Source organism: Dasypus novemcinctus, chromosome 12 (genome assembly GCF_030445035.2).
Source record: "Dasypus novemcinctus isolate mDasNov1 chromosome 12, mDasNov1.1.hap2, whole genome shotgun sequence".
In the NCBI taxonomy this organism is placed as follows: Eukaryota; Metazoa; Chordata; class Mammalia; order Cingulata; family Dasypodidae; genus Dasypus; species Dasypus novemcinctus.
Window position 1 is genome coordinate 108014515 of NC_080684.1, and position 14973 is coordinate 108029487.

The 14973-nt window shown below is 49.4% G+C and overlaps 1 protein-coding gene across 2 annotated transcripts in view; it reads left to right on the top strand.

Moving 5' to 3' along the window:
* The window catches only part of TBC1D22A (TBC1 domain family member 22A), a 361556-nt gene that overhangs the window by 108070 nt on the left and 238513 nt on the right, over positions 1-14973 (top strand). For both annotated transcript variants that reach the window (XM_058308954.2, XM_058308955.2), the window contains exon 8: positions 13700-13814. In XM_058308954.2, the coding sequence (XP_058164937.1) occupies positions 13700-13814 (115 nt within the window). The remainder of the gene's footprint in view (positions 1-13699; positions 13815-14973) is intronic.

Below are 14973 nucleotides of genomic sequence, written 5' to 3' on the forward strand. Positions count from 1 at the left end.
GCTAGGAGGGTGGAACTGAGATCTTTGTTGGTCATGTGAACCCCTGAAGTTTGGGGCTCTGATCACTCAGGAGGATCTGCTGTGAGCACTTGTCTCCGTTCATCCACGCGGTCCTTTCCTTCTCCTGCCTGTGGTGCCCAGTGCTGCCGTGCTTGCTTTCCACTCCAGGTCTTTTTTTTTTTTTAAAGATTTATTTATTTATCTAGTTCTCTCCGACTCCCCCCCCCCAACCACGGTTGTCTGTTCTCTGTGTCTATTTGCTGCATCTTCTTTGTCCGCTTCTGTTGTTGTCAGCAGCACGGGAATCTGTGTTTCTTTTTGTTGCGTCATCTTGTTGTGTCAGCTCTCCGTGTGTGCGGCACCATTCCTGGGCAGGCTGCACTTTCTTTCACAGTGGGCGGCTCTTCTTATGGGGCGCATTCCTTGCGCATGGGGCTCCCCTACGCGGGGGACACCCCTGCGTGGCAGGCACTCCTTGCACGCGTCAACACTGAGCATGGGCCAGCTGCACACGGGTCAAGGAGGCCCGGGGTTTGAACCATGGACCTCCCATGTGGTAGACGGACGCCCTAACCACCGGGCCAAGTCTGCCGCCAGTCCAGTTCTTTGTGCTTCCTTCTTTCTCTAGCTTCTTAAGGGGCATGCTTGGTGATGGTATGAGATCTTCTTTTTTAATGTAGTCATTTACAATTATAAATCTCCTCTAAGCACTGCTTTTGCTATCTCTTGTAAGCAGTTTGGGATGGTATGGTATGTTTTACTTTCATTCATCTCAAAGTATTTTCTAATTTTCATTTTGATTTCTTCTTAGATCCATAGGTTATTACAAGTTGTTTAATTTCCAAATATTTATGAGTTTCTCAAATTTTCTTTGTTACTTATAATTTCATTCCATTTTGGTGTAAGGACATATTTTATGTGATTTCAATCTTTTAAAATGTATTGATGCTTGTTTTATGGCTCAGCATATGGTCTGTCCTGGAGAATGTTTCATGTGTACCTGAGAAGAATGTGGATTGTGCTATACTTAGTAGTTTTGGTAACTTTCAGTAATAAATTCCTAGATGATCATGTGTTTCGCAAATAATGATAATTTCACTTTCCCCTCTCCCACCTCATGCCTCGCTTTTCTTTTTCTCGCTTCCGGCTCAGTGTTGAGCAGACCCTGGTCCTGCACTGTCATGTGCGGGCAGGTCTTTTGGGGACCCATTTCTCGTGCTGGGGGCCAGCATGATAGACTTCTGTCATGTGTGCCTTCTGTGTATGTTGGATGTCCATACAGACAGGGCAGATTTTGGAGGGAATTAAGGGCTCTGTTTTTTAGAGACTTATACATGTCTGTAGGTTTTAGAAGTACGAATGGGGGATTTGGAAGAGAGGGCTGATGTGAAGACATAAATTTGAGAGTTAGTAGCCTTATTTGGCATTTAGTCCCAAGGGAATATACTAGGTTACCCCTTGGTGGGGGTGAGAATATAGAGAAAATCAGAGCCCGGGACTGGGCAGTGGTCAGCGCCAGGGGAGCTGTCATTCATTGACTCCCAGTCCCCCTCTCCGTGGCCTTCTGAGCCAGGGTGTCTGGGTGCGGCTTGGAATGACATATTTTCAAAGAGGTCAGCTAGATGCAGGAGCTGCAGGCCCGAAGCGAGCTTAGCTGCTGATGGGGAGGACCCAGTGTTGAGTGAGAGGGAGGGCTGATGACCGGTGCCCAGGGCAGGCAGGACGGTGTGACAGTCGGGGCCTCTGCCCTGCCCTTCCCGCTGGAGGCACAGCCTCGCCATGCGTGCCTCGGGAGCCGGCCTTGTCTCTGGTTAGCCTCCTGCTCTGGCGTGGGGCAGCCGCTGGGCAGTGCATGTGCGGGAGTGAGTGCTGGCCTCCCCACCTCCTCGGGCCTCTGGTCCGGTCCCCTTCCCACCAGTCTCAGCTGAAACGCAACTCTGCTGGAAGTGCCGCCCCCACGGCCCTATCTGAGGCTCGCCCTGGCCCCACTTGGGATCTCGCCTCACGGCGCTAGTCACTCATCTTGTTCCTGGTGGTCTCGCGCCAGCAGGGCCCACGGCCCCCGCCTCGCCTGCGTCCTTGGTGCCCGAGCACTGCTGGGCTCCTGGGCCTCCAGAGGTGCTGCTGGGGTCAGGGATGACTCTTTCACCCAAGACTGTCACTTGAAAGTAAAACCCGCAACTCTTTTTTGCCACTTTCTCTTTTTATCCCCTGCCCAGTGTCGAACAAATCAGATCCATGACATTAAAAAATGCTAACTCCAGCCTGCTGGCTTCCTGTTCCGAGGGCTGACGCAGTGGGTCCTAGGAGGAGCCGTTGACGTGTGTGGCAGTGGGCCTCCTCAGCTGGAAAGCTGACCTGCTGAGACTCCGCTGTCGTCTTTACTTCATCCGACCCCTGGTTACCTGCTGCTTCTAGCAGTTACACACATTAGGGAAATAAGGGGCTCTCGAGAAGTGACGTCTATTACATTTAAACAGGTGCAGAATGTCATGAAGCATGCAGGTCTTTTAAAGCCAAATTATTTATCCACCGTTCCAGAATTGGCACAAGGAGTTTTCCATGGCCTGGAAAGATTGGACACTTGTAGGAGGCGGTCTCGGTGGAGTGCAAATACATTTATACTTGACTCTCTCTCCCGACTGAGAATGGTTTATAAACTAGCTCCTGACCGTCGGCTTTGTAGGGAGACGCCTCCGTTGCCCTGATACTGGGGTCCACAGGTATCCCGTGCTGGGGCTGGGAAGGCCCCTGCCGCAGGAGCAGGGGTGGGTCTGGTGAGCGAGGACCACAGGCAGTGGAGCAGGCGTCCCGGCCTGGCTAACCCCTCCCGACCTTGCCAACACTGCCTGCGCCTGCCGAGGCTGGCCGGGTGGCTCTCCCGGGCCCTGCGCATTGCTGTGGAGGGCAGCTCGTCTCCCCGCTGGGCAGTGGGTTCTGGGGGCAGGAGCCTTTGGGGTGGGTTCCAGCCAAGCACACTGAGCGGGCTCGATGGCGAGCCTCACTCTCGGCTGCCCTCTGCCGCGGGCGCTGGCCTCCCCGCTAGCCTGTGGCTCTCCGAGGGCAGCACCTGGGGCCGTTTTTTCCACCTGTGTCTCCTTGGAGTCTGGAGCAGCGCCTGATGCGCAGCATCGGAAGTGCTTCCTGCGAGCTGGCGGGTGAAGGATGGCACAGTACCGCAGCTCCGCCTCCTGGTGGCCGTTCCAGAGGTCCCTGAGGTGAGAGGGTACAGCAAGGGCCCTGCCAGCTGAGGACTTGTGCATTCGAGTGTGTCTTTGCTTGAGCTTCTTGTCGCTTCATTTGTTCCTTTGCTCTCGTGGTTCTTTTTTCCTTCTTGGTGGGGTCAGAGAGGCATTTATGGGAGCCCAAGAAATACCTCTCTTCCAGGTATATATTCTAGAGAACTGAGCCATAGGTCTTTTCTTCTTTCTTTTTTTTTAAATGGTGATATAAATCAGAGCAGAAGGGCTTCTATTATATATATGTGTCATTTAAAGACAAAAATAAAAAAAATAAACATCAAAATCCCACCATCAAGCTTAGAAATGGAGCAATAGTGGTGTGTCTGAAATCCCTTCTTGGCCCCTCCTCAAAACATTTCTCCAACAGGTAACCATCATCTTGAGTTTTCCTTAATTATTCCCTTGTTTTTCTGTAGAGTTTTATCATGTGTTTATAGACGTGTGTGTATATTTTTGCCTAATTTGATCTTTATTTTTAATGTGCTTATGCTAAATATTTTCATTTATATTTGCTTTTGTATGTTTACAACATAATGTAGAACATTATTAAAGCAATCAATAACTTCATGTTTGGTGTATGAATTATGCAGTATTCACCTCATTCAAATATATTAACTTATATCTCACATCAGGTGCTCAAGCCAGAGTGCCTTGGTGGGGCATCAAAGCCTAGAGGGCTCCTGACACTCACAGTGGAGCTGCTGGGATGACCAGGCAATCCCACCCTTGGTTTGTACCCAAGAGAATTGAAAGCAGGGACTCAAAACCGATATATTTGAACATCAGAGTTCATAGCAGCATTACTCAGAATTGCAAAAAGGCAGAAGTGCCCATCCACAGGTCACAGATGATGAATAAACAAAGTGTGGTCTAGCCATACAATGCAATGTTATTCAGGTGTAAAAAGGAGTTAACTTCTGATACATGCTACAACCTGGGGGAACCTTGAAGACATCAGATTGAGTGAAATAAGCCAAACAGGAAACCATAAATACTTTGATTCCTCTTAGATGACATAACTGGGATATGCAAATTCATGGAGATCAGAAAGCATATTCCAGGCTATCAGGAGTCATGGTGGAGAATGGGGAGCTCGCGCTTAATGGGGACAGAGTTTGTTTGCTTGGGGTGACGAAAAGTTTTGGTAATGGATGGTGGTGATGGTAGTATAGCATTGTGAAGGTAATTACTGCCACTGAATTGTATGGAAGTGGTTAAAATGGGAAATTTTTTGTCATAGATATGTTATCACAATAAAAATAAAATAGAAGTGCTAAAAAGAAGCAGCGCTAAGTTCTATACCAAAACATAACTGAAAAGTCAATGAATGACTGAAGGAGTTTTCCCTGTGTAAGAGAAGCCAGACTTCCGCTTTTGGCAAGGTGGCACCCCTGATGTCCAGGGGTGCCCGCATCAGCTGTCTGGGTCCCTGCTGCATTTCTTTACCAAGGCATCTTGACTTGAGCACAGAATGTGGGATGTAAATTAACAGCTTTGAATGAAGTGAATGTTGCTCAAGTCACTCGCCAAACAGGAAGTTATTGCTTGCTTTAACCAAGTTCTCCATTATTAATTAAGCTGTAAGCATACAATCAGTAGTTGTCTTGGTACCCGCAGTGTTTCTCTCCAGTGGGAGTATATTTTATATGATCTATGGTTGCTTTTTAATTCCCATTCTAGATTTGTTATAGACTTTCATTTTGGCTTTATTCATCAGGTATTATAATTCTCACAGGGGAGATGCGCTTTGAATCATGCTGCAGGGACTTGCTCCGTAAATCATTTCTTCTTTCTGAAGCCCACATTGCTCTTGGATTTTGAGGGACATAAATCTCACAGATCTTCTCAGCACAACTGTATATCTTGGTGCTCCTATCACAGAAATTACATCCACACTGCTTTTTATGCTGGGAAGTCATGTTGCTGACACATACGCTAGAATTATGATGTTTTCAGGCTCCTGAAATTAGATCTTTTTTTATTAAGTAATCCTGAGCACAGCTACACTTTCAATTTCCATATATTTCACTTTTTAGCATGTAGAACTTCTCACCCCCTCTCGTGCGCTGAAGTGCTCTGCTCTCCACGGCAGAGGCGTGTGGAAGGTGTAGGGTACGGTTTGCAGCCTGAAGGCAGAAAGCGCCTCCCAGGAGAGGACGCCTGGAGCCCACCAGGGGGCTTCTGTGGAAAACACCACTGAGATTTTTGAGTTAGTGTGCAGATCGCGGCCTTAAATTTCTGAAGTTAGGCAAGCATGCTGGGAACTGTCAGGAAAACATACTGGGAACATCCCTGGTGACAGCAGGCAGGAGTGACTATTGTTACTATTGTTGAGTACACGTTGATTTGCAGAAGAGAGTCTTTGGAAAGAGTTTAAAGTATGATGTACTTTTAACGGACTCCGACTTTCTAACCAAGACAAGAAAATCAAGCATGTTAGCAGACCCTTGATAAGTAGTACTATCCCGTGGGCCTTTGTCGTTACAGTGTTTCCGCTCATCCTGTGTTTTCATTAAACACTGTCCTTAGGCAGGTGGCGGTGCTTTTAGCGTGTTCATCGAGATGCAGGCTAGTGCTGGGGAAGACCCCTGTCTGCTGTGGGCGACGCTGGCCCTGCGCACCGTTGCGTGGCACTTCCTGTGGCTTTCACCCAGCTGCTAACATGACCCCTGGAGTGTGGAACTACAGAGTCGTGGGGGCTGTGCCCCCCTGACGAGGAGCCAGCAGGTGACACCAGGCCCTAGAGTGACTGCTGTCCTCGATGCGTGTGGGAAGCCGGCCACCATCACAGAGTTGAGAATAGAGGCGCGGTTATGTACAGACTGCCGGCAGCCTTCAGCGCAGCACCCGAGACGACACGCCGGCAGGCGGGACGTGTGGACACTGGGGTTTCGAGGGTGGCTCCCAACTTTAGACTCCACCCTGTTTCTCAGTTCCACCTCTTTTCTTCCCATCCCTCTCTGGTTGGTCAGCCCTTTTAGGAACAATGTCCTGAGCCCTCAGGTTGGACTTGGGCCTGCCTCCCTGGGCCGCCGTCTGCATCTCTCCTTTCCTGTCTGGGCACCAGCATCTGTGCGTTTCTCTCCCACAGGGACTCCCTCCCACTGGGCACTTCTGTCCTCTCCTCTTCTCTCCTCTCAGAAGACTGGGCCAAGAGGCTCTCTGCAGAGCTGTCCTTGATGTTTGACATCTGTCCTTTTTCTGTAAAGGCTGCAGTAAGAAGTGCCATGCTCTCCTGTTCTGTTCAAGTTGGATATAAAATTGCCCCAAACAGAAGAGCAGACTTGGCTCAGTGGTTAGGGCGTCCGTCTACCACATGGGAGGTCCGCGGTTCAGACCCCGGGCCTCCTAGACCTGTGTGGAGCTGGCCCACATGCAGTGCTGATGCGTGCAAGGAGTGCCGTGCCACGCAGGGGTGTCCCCCACGTAGGGGAGCCCCACGCACAAGGAGTGTGCCCCGTAAGGAGAGCCACTCAGTGTGAAAGAAAGTGCAGCCGGCCCAGGAATGGCGCTATACACGTGGAGAGCTAACACAACAAGATGACGCAACAAAAAGAAACACAGATTCCCGTGCTGCTGACAACAACAGAAGCGGACAAAGAAGACGACGCAGCGAAAAGACACGGAGAACAGACAACTGGGGGAGGCTGAAGGGGAGAGAAATAAATAAATCTTAAAAAAAAAAAAATTGCCCCAAACATGTGTATCTCACACTGGATAAAAATGCTACTTGCTAGGGTGATATTTTAAATTGCTGGGCTGCTGAAAGCAGTTTAGCAGAAGTAGCTTTTACAATGGGGATTCTTTAGCTTACACGCTGGCTTGACTTCTCTGTGCCCAGTTGTCTTGTCTGCATTAGTTATCCGCTGCTGTGTAATGACAGTACCACGACCACCGCAGCTGAAAACACTCTTCTGCTCAGGGCCTCACAGCAGCCCTGGGGGCCGGGCAGGGCCGCAGACGCCAGGGGGCGGAGGGCCTGCTCTCAGTCTGCGTGGCGGGTGGGCTGCTGGTGGGTCGCTTGCCCGAGGGCCCCCACTTCTTGCTGGCTGTTGGCGGGAGCTGCCCCCTTTCATGGGGAGGGTGGGTCGCACAAGGGCGTGAGCACCAGGAGGTGGGGGTTGGGGGTCCTGGCGCCCGCCTGCCTCGTGGACTGGGCTGAGAGCAGCGCCCACCGCAGGGCTGTTGGGGGCGGAGGGGCCAGCAGAGGGCACCGAGGCCACGCGAGCCTCTGGCGAGCGCCTCCCGCGGCGCCTCTTGCTTGGACGGGCATCTGTCATGCCACCAGTGATGTGCGCAGGTGCCTGTGTGCGGGTTCATGGGGCTCTGTGGCTCCTTCCTGGCCTCCTGGAGGGACGGGCCACCTTCTGTCCTCCGCCCTGGCATCTGCAGGGCCCCGCCTCGTCCCCTTCGCAGGCCCCCCTGTGCCCTGGCTCCTGCCGCTCTGCTCGTCGGTGCTCTGCTCTCTGCTTCGTGCACCTGCCCTCCAGGTTCTCTGGACATCGCCCCCTCCCCCCCGCGTGGGGCTTGGTTGTGGGCGCCCCCACCCCGGCTGCTGTCCCTGTGGCCTGAGGGGCTGTGAGACGCTGGGTGCCGAGGGGGCTGCAGCCCAGGGCTCTCCTTGGAAGCTGTGGGCGCAAGCAGTCAGGGTCGTGCGCTTGGCCCCATCGTCCTCCCCTGGCAGCAGGTCCCAGGACGGAGAGGCAGGGCTGCCAGCCGCGTGGCAGGAGGCTCGGGAGTGCGTCTCCCCCCGCTCGCGGCTGCGCCAAGCCCTTCCCTTTGGGTGGAGGTCTGTGCCTCGCTGGCGTTGCCTGGCACACAGCTGGGCCTTCTCCGCAAGGAGGTACCCGGTGGAACTGGGCGGTGTCTTCAGGGAGCGCGCACCCCTTCGGGGCCCTTGTCCTCCGTGCCGCCGCTCCCGCCTGCTCCCCTGCGTGTCCTGCACCTGTTCTCAGCGCCCCTGGGCCTGGCGGGCCTGCGTGGCTTCGGTGAGCAGCGCTGGACCGCAGAGCCTCCTGGGGCTGGCTGCGGGCACCGGCCACCTGCCCTGCCCCACCCCGCCTCACAGGTGTGCCCAGCTGGCTGTGCAGGCCTGGGGCCGAGAGGGGCGGTGGCCTGAGGGTCTTCTGTGCCAGGGCCCTGCTTCGTCTTCTCCACGGACTGGACACAGGTGTCCCTCCAGCGGCAGCTGTGTGGTCATGCTTCCGGCTTGCTTGGCGCCGATGCATCTCACCCCGAGCGCTGGCTCCGTCTCTTAGTTCTGTGCGCGAGAGTTAAATGGCGCTGTGGGGATGAGGCTCGGGCGGAGATGCGGGGGCCCAGGGCTGAGGGCCCTGCCCGCACGCCTTGGCGCTTCGTGGTGGGGGCGCTTTCCACGTGGCCCTCTCGCGGCCCCTGACATTGTCCCGAGGGAGGTGTGGCGACGTGAGGCGTTGCGTTTGCTCTCGGGCCGCGCTGCACACACGCCTCTTCCCCCTGCCGCCTCCTCTCGTTGAAGGGGGCGCTCTTGGGGGTTGGAGTCGTTCTTGTGTCATTTTTGTGTCCATAGCCGTGTAAGTTGAAAAAAAAAGTGAAGTGTTGGAAAGTAGAACTGCATCAGGAGATTAATTTTAAAGACTTGATGTGTTTATAGGCAACGAGTGTAAATTTACTTTTTAAGTTTTGGCTTTCTGTTCTGGAGACATATGCACTAATGAAAAAGTGTCCTTATTTCAGTGCTTATCACTAGCAATGTGAACAGCGTTTTAGGCCAGTCTTAACTCCCAGTATTTTCTGAATGTTTGAATAAAATGGCATATGTAGGGAAGCAGGTGTGGCTCAGTGGTTGAGCACCTGCCTCCCGTATGCCCGGTCCCCAGTTCAATCCCTGGTACCTCAAAAAAAATGGTGCTGTGTTGTTGAGTGATTTAAAAAAAAATCTATTTTTCATTCCCTCCCCTCCCCCCCAGTTGTCTGTTCTCTGTGTCCATTCACTGTGTGTTCTGTGTCCGCTCGCATTCTTGTCAGCGGTACTGGAAATCTGTGTCTCTTTTTGTTGCGTCATCTTGCTGCATCAGCTCTCCTTTTATGCGGCCCCACTCCTGGGCAGGTTGCACTTTTTTCGCAAGGGGTGGCTCTTCTTATGGGGCACACTCCTTGCGCGTGGGGCTGCCCTATGTGGGGGACACCCCTGCGTGGCACAGCACTCCTTGTGCGCATCAGCACTGCGTGTGGGCCAGCTCATCACACTAGGTCAGGAGGCCCTGGGTTTGAACCCTGGATGTCCCGTGTGGACCTCTATCCATTGAGCCAAATCCGCTTCCCATTGAGTGATTTTTGATCTTTTGGTCTTGTTTAAGTAGCCACTTCTCTCTAGACAGCTGTGAATGTAAACTGGAAAATGTGTGTGAATATGTTTGAATGTATTGACTGTTCAACAGATTTCATTGGGCACCGTCTGTGCCAGTGGTGCTGTGCCCAGGTGCAGGGCCTGGGTTAGTGGTGGCCAAGTTGTACTTCTTGGGACAGCCCAGTCCTTGTGTTCTGGCCGGGGGTGGGGCTGGGTCCTCAGGCTGGCTTGCCTCTGGTTGTTTGTTGCAGGCATTGGTGGTGATTTGGGGAATGTTGCCTGCCCAGTCCAATAGCATTTAGGAATATAAGCCACGTAGGAAGGGGTTGACTTCTGGGGTATCAGTGTAGTTGGCTTTGCAAGGTTGGGTTTGTGGCGGGATTCATTCATTGAGCCTTTGGATGCCTTGCCAGGGCACTGGCACAAGGCAGGGGGCCTGGTCCCCGCTGTCCGGGAGCCCACGCAGGCTGGAGCAGGTGGGGAGGCAGGCAGTGAGGTGCTACGATAGCCGTCTGCTGTGGGGAGGAGCAGGGGACGGGAGAGTCACAAAGTGGGAAGGGTTGGCTCCATGGGAAGGGCGTGAGAGGGAGGAGGTGCCAGCGGCGTCTCCCCTGAGGCTGCAGTGCTTGGGTGCATCTTGACAGCTAAGTTGGTGGGGGCTCTGCAGAGTGGAGGAGGGAACAGGAGGAGGGGCTAGATTTGGGCACAGGGTGGGCAAGGACAGTGCTGGCACTGTGGCCTCTGGGCTTGGGCTTGTGGGAGGTGTGAGCAGGTGTGCCACATGCACACTTATGTGGTCTGGGGTGGTGGGATTGTTGTATTTTGGTAAAATCCCTCTTGTGCACAAAAATGGAGAACAGTGGATGGGGTTGAGGAGCCGTTAAGGTGAGTGTTCTAAGGAAAGAAGGAGGCTAGCGTAACTCCCACATTTACCATCTGGGTAATAGAATGGTGGAGATTTTTTTTGTGATAGAAGGATGCTTAAATATGTCATTACAAATAGGAATAGCTTTACAGGGTTTAAAAAGATTATTTTCCTTATGAGGGGAATTCAGAATATGTGGCCACCCACCTACCTGTCTGTCCATCCATCCTTCTAGCCAACCATCTACTCACCTACTCACCCACTCATCTCCCCATCCACCCACTTACCCATCCATCCACCTATTCACGTTTTTCCCTTTTACAGTAGTAATTTAATTTTTTAAATTAACATCACCAATAACCAGTTATTCATGAATTGACTACTATAAATAGTTTCCCAGCTAGTTTCTCTGTCAGTGGCTGCTATCTTTCTTTTTTAATTTAATTTTTTAATTCTTTTTTTAAAGTTAATAGATCTCACAAAATGTTACATTAAAAAATATGAGGTTCCCATATACCCCACTCCCCACCCCCATCATTTTTAAAAATTATATTTTCTTGAAGATATATAGATCACAAAAAATGTTACATTAAAAAATATAAGAGGTCCCCATATACCCCCCACCTTCCCCACCCCCCTCCTCCCACATCAACAACCTCTTTCAGCATCGCGGCACACTCATTGCATTTGGTGAATACATTTTGGAGCACTGCTGCACCACATGGATTATAGTTTACATTGTAGTTTACACGCTCCCCCAGTCCACCCAGTGGGCCATGGCAGGACACACAATGTCCAGCATCTTTCCCTGCAATATCATTTAGGACAACTCCAAGTCCTAAAAATTCCCCCACATCATATCTCTTCTTCCCTCTCCCTACCCTCAGCAACACCGTGGTCACTTTCTCCACATCAGTGCTACCATTTCTTCCATTTCTAGTCACAACAGTTCTATAGTAGAATATCAGTAAGTCCACTCTAATCCATATTTTATTTCTCCGTCCTGTGGACCCTAGGATGGTAATGTCTACTCCATCTCTATATTGAGAGGGGGCTTAGACCCCACATGGATGATGGATGCAATTCTCCTGCTTGCAGTTGTAGGCATTCTTGGTTCCCTGGTGTGGTGGTTGACCTTCTTCACCTCTCTGTTAGTTGGCCAGGGTAAGTCCAACAAATCGGACAGTAGGAGTTGCTGAGGCTGAGGCTCAGGGCCCAGCTGGCACATGGACAGTCTAGAGATTCAAGTCTCCTGAGTATGCACCAATCGCAGCACCAACCACAGGTTCAGTAAAAGTGACAGAAGAGGCATATGTAGAAAGGTCACATCTGAGTCCAACTCCATCACACTCAGGAACACAAATTCCAAAGTAGGGCCCACTGACATGGCACTAAACTCCAGAGCCATCTACCATGACCACAGAACCTGAGTGTCTCTGTAGCTCTCAGGAGAATCAGTACCTGGGGTTGTATCTACTTTGTCTCTGGGATCCTGCTGAGGTGTGCTTAAGCGTGACCCCTCTTATGACCTTCTGACTCTTTTTTTAAGACTCTTGGCCATATAAACTCATCTGTCTTTGACATTTCCCCTTTTTGTTCAAGGTCAAAAAGCAGTTTTTAACACATGATCCTACATGTAGGCTGAGATATTTTGCTGGTCTGAGTTGACCCTTTTATTCAAGATCTCTTTCTAGTCACATCACCAATTAGTGATTGGTAGTAATCCCTTGGCACCAGGGAGGCTCATCCCTGGGAGTCTTGTCCCACACTGGAGGGAAGGTAATACATTTACATGCTTAGTTTGGCTTAGAGAGTGGCCACATTTGAGCAACATGGAGGCTCTCAGGAGGTAACTCTTAGGTATCCTACAGCTCTAGGCCTAGTTCATATTTCAGGCACACAGGCTCATAGCATAGTCATCAGTATCAAAGGCTCATCATTGGACCATCTTTCTTTGTTGGGCTTTGCCCTATTCACCTTTCCATCCACCCACTCATCCATCCATCTGTCTACCCATGTACCTCTCCATTTTTCTATCCGTCTTTGTCATCTACCAATCCATTCAGTCATCTAGCCTCCTGCCACTCATTTATCTACCTGTCCACACATCCATCTATCCATCCATTCAGTACGGAGGAAGTATTCACTGGCAGCCCAGATGCTGCTGCTCCACCCAACAATGTCCTGGAAGCTGTGTGCAGTCGTTACCAGAAGGGCCCAGAGGAGCAGAGCCCTCCTCTGTAGGAGCAGCTCAGGTGGAAGGCATGAGGCCATGTGTGAATGAAATGCTGTGCATTACTTGGGAATCACTACAAAATTAAGAGAACTGGAATTTTACATAGAAGTTAAACAGCAATTGGTATTTGTATTTATATATATATTTTAACTTTTTAAAAACTCTTAAAATTGAAGTTTATCATTCCTACATGAACATATATAAGAAGTGTAATAAGTGAGCAAATAGTAAGTAAAACTTATGAATTTACAAAACAAATATGCATATCATCATACAAGGCTTCCATACATCTCCCCACCACTACCACTTTGCATTGTTGTGAAATACTTGCTACAAACTGTGACAGAGAATTGTCAAAATATTGCTATTAGGGAAGTGGACTTGGCCCAATGGATAGGGCGTCTGTCTACCACATGGGAGGTCCACGGTTCAAACCCTGGGCCTCCTTGACCCGTATGGAGCTGGCCCATGTGCAGTGCTGATCCGCGCAAGGAGTGCCGTGCCACACAGGGGTGTCCCCGACGTAGGGGAGCCCTATGCGCAAGGAGTGCCCTCCGTAAGGAGAGCTGCCCAGTGCGAAAGAAAGTGCAGCCTGCCCAGGAATGGCTACATACACACAGAGGGCTGGCACAACAAGATGACGCAACAAAAAGAAACACATATTCCTGGTGCCACTGATAATGATAGAAGCGGTCACAGAAGAACACACAGCGAATGGACACACAGAGCAGACAGCTGGGGGGGCTGGAAAAGGGAGAGGAAAAAAAAAATTGCTATTAACTATAGCCCATCTCTTACATTTGGCTATTTTTCCTCCAACCTACCCAATTATTAACTCCCTATATTAGTATTATATGTACAAAATATTATATATTTGTTCTCATATTTGTTAACCAGAGTATGTGTTTATTTTAATATTAGATACAGTAAAAATATCGATAAACATATTTTTGGTAAAAGAATGATTATGCTGTAATGCTTCCAGTGCATTTACTTTTTGCTTCATCTCCTGTCCACTGTGCTTTCAGATTTTTGAAAGGATACTGTTTATATGGGCGATACGTCATCCTGCCAGCGGCTATGTCCAGGGGATCAATGACCTCGTCACTCCTTTCTTCGTGGTCTTCATTTGCGAATACATAGGTAAGATCACAGCATGCGTTTCATCACCAACAGTAAATATTAATTTTCGTGGATTTATTGTTACTATGCAGTATTACACCAAGATTGAAAATTGCTGTTAAGTTTAAGGTTTTATGTTATTAATGACAACCAATAATAGAGAATAATAGTTTTCCATGTGATGCTTTAAAACGGCTTTCAAAAACTGCTTTAAATCCCTGTGCTCCACTGCTGAAGACATTAATATGCAGTTATGTTATTAATATCTTCTTTTGAATAATATTTGAGAAGACGTGTAATGTATTCAGGGACTGTGGTTTGGGTCTTAGAGCCATCGGAGAAGTTGGCTTTAATGGGCTGGATTTAAATGGATAAGGTTGAGGTGATAGCATATTATTTGAATGTTTTGCTTACAAGGTAAAAACTGCATCTTATTTAATTGCATTTCTGCGGCATCGCGTCATTTTTTGATATACTGGTAACATTTCGTTTTATGAGAATATTAATTACATGCAAAATAATTGGTTTAGTGGCACTTTAGGTTGGTCTATGCTGTATCTCTTTGAGTACTGCATATTTTTTCTTTCATTTATGTTGTGGCAGTTCACTGTAGTGTAACGTCACCTGTTTTGAACTTATTTTAAGTTTGTAAAAAATTTTGTTTAAGTGAGGGATTTACTTCTTATTTGTCGATGAGTAAAAAATAAATAAAGAGTGGCTTTGCGCTTTAGCTTTAGCATTTTTATTTAAAACTCATTTTAATTTGTCTTTAGATGGGGTTTGCTTGTTTTTACTAGATTGTGCTTTCATTCATTTCAGTTTCCTGTCTGCTTCAGATTTCCATCTTTGTCGTAATCTGGAGAGATTAAGTTTAATCGAGGACAGATTATCCTCCAAGGATGAGAACATACTCATTTAGTGAATTTTATTGCTGTACCTCTTAGACTTTGTTTCCATTTATTATTTCGTGGGAGGTCTTTCATTGCTAAGCAACTAATGAGAACTGTCGCTGCTTGCTCCCTCTTCACCTCTTAAGAAGGGGAGAGGCCGCTCCTGGGAGCACCTGCCTTTCTGCTTCGGACTCCCCCGTTCGGCAGATAATGAAAGTGCTCTTAATGACCCCAGAACAGCAGGACCTCTGTCAGTAGATTCAGAGTTGCTAATTGAAAGAAGTTGTTTT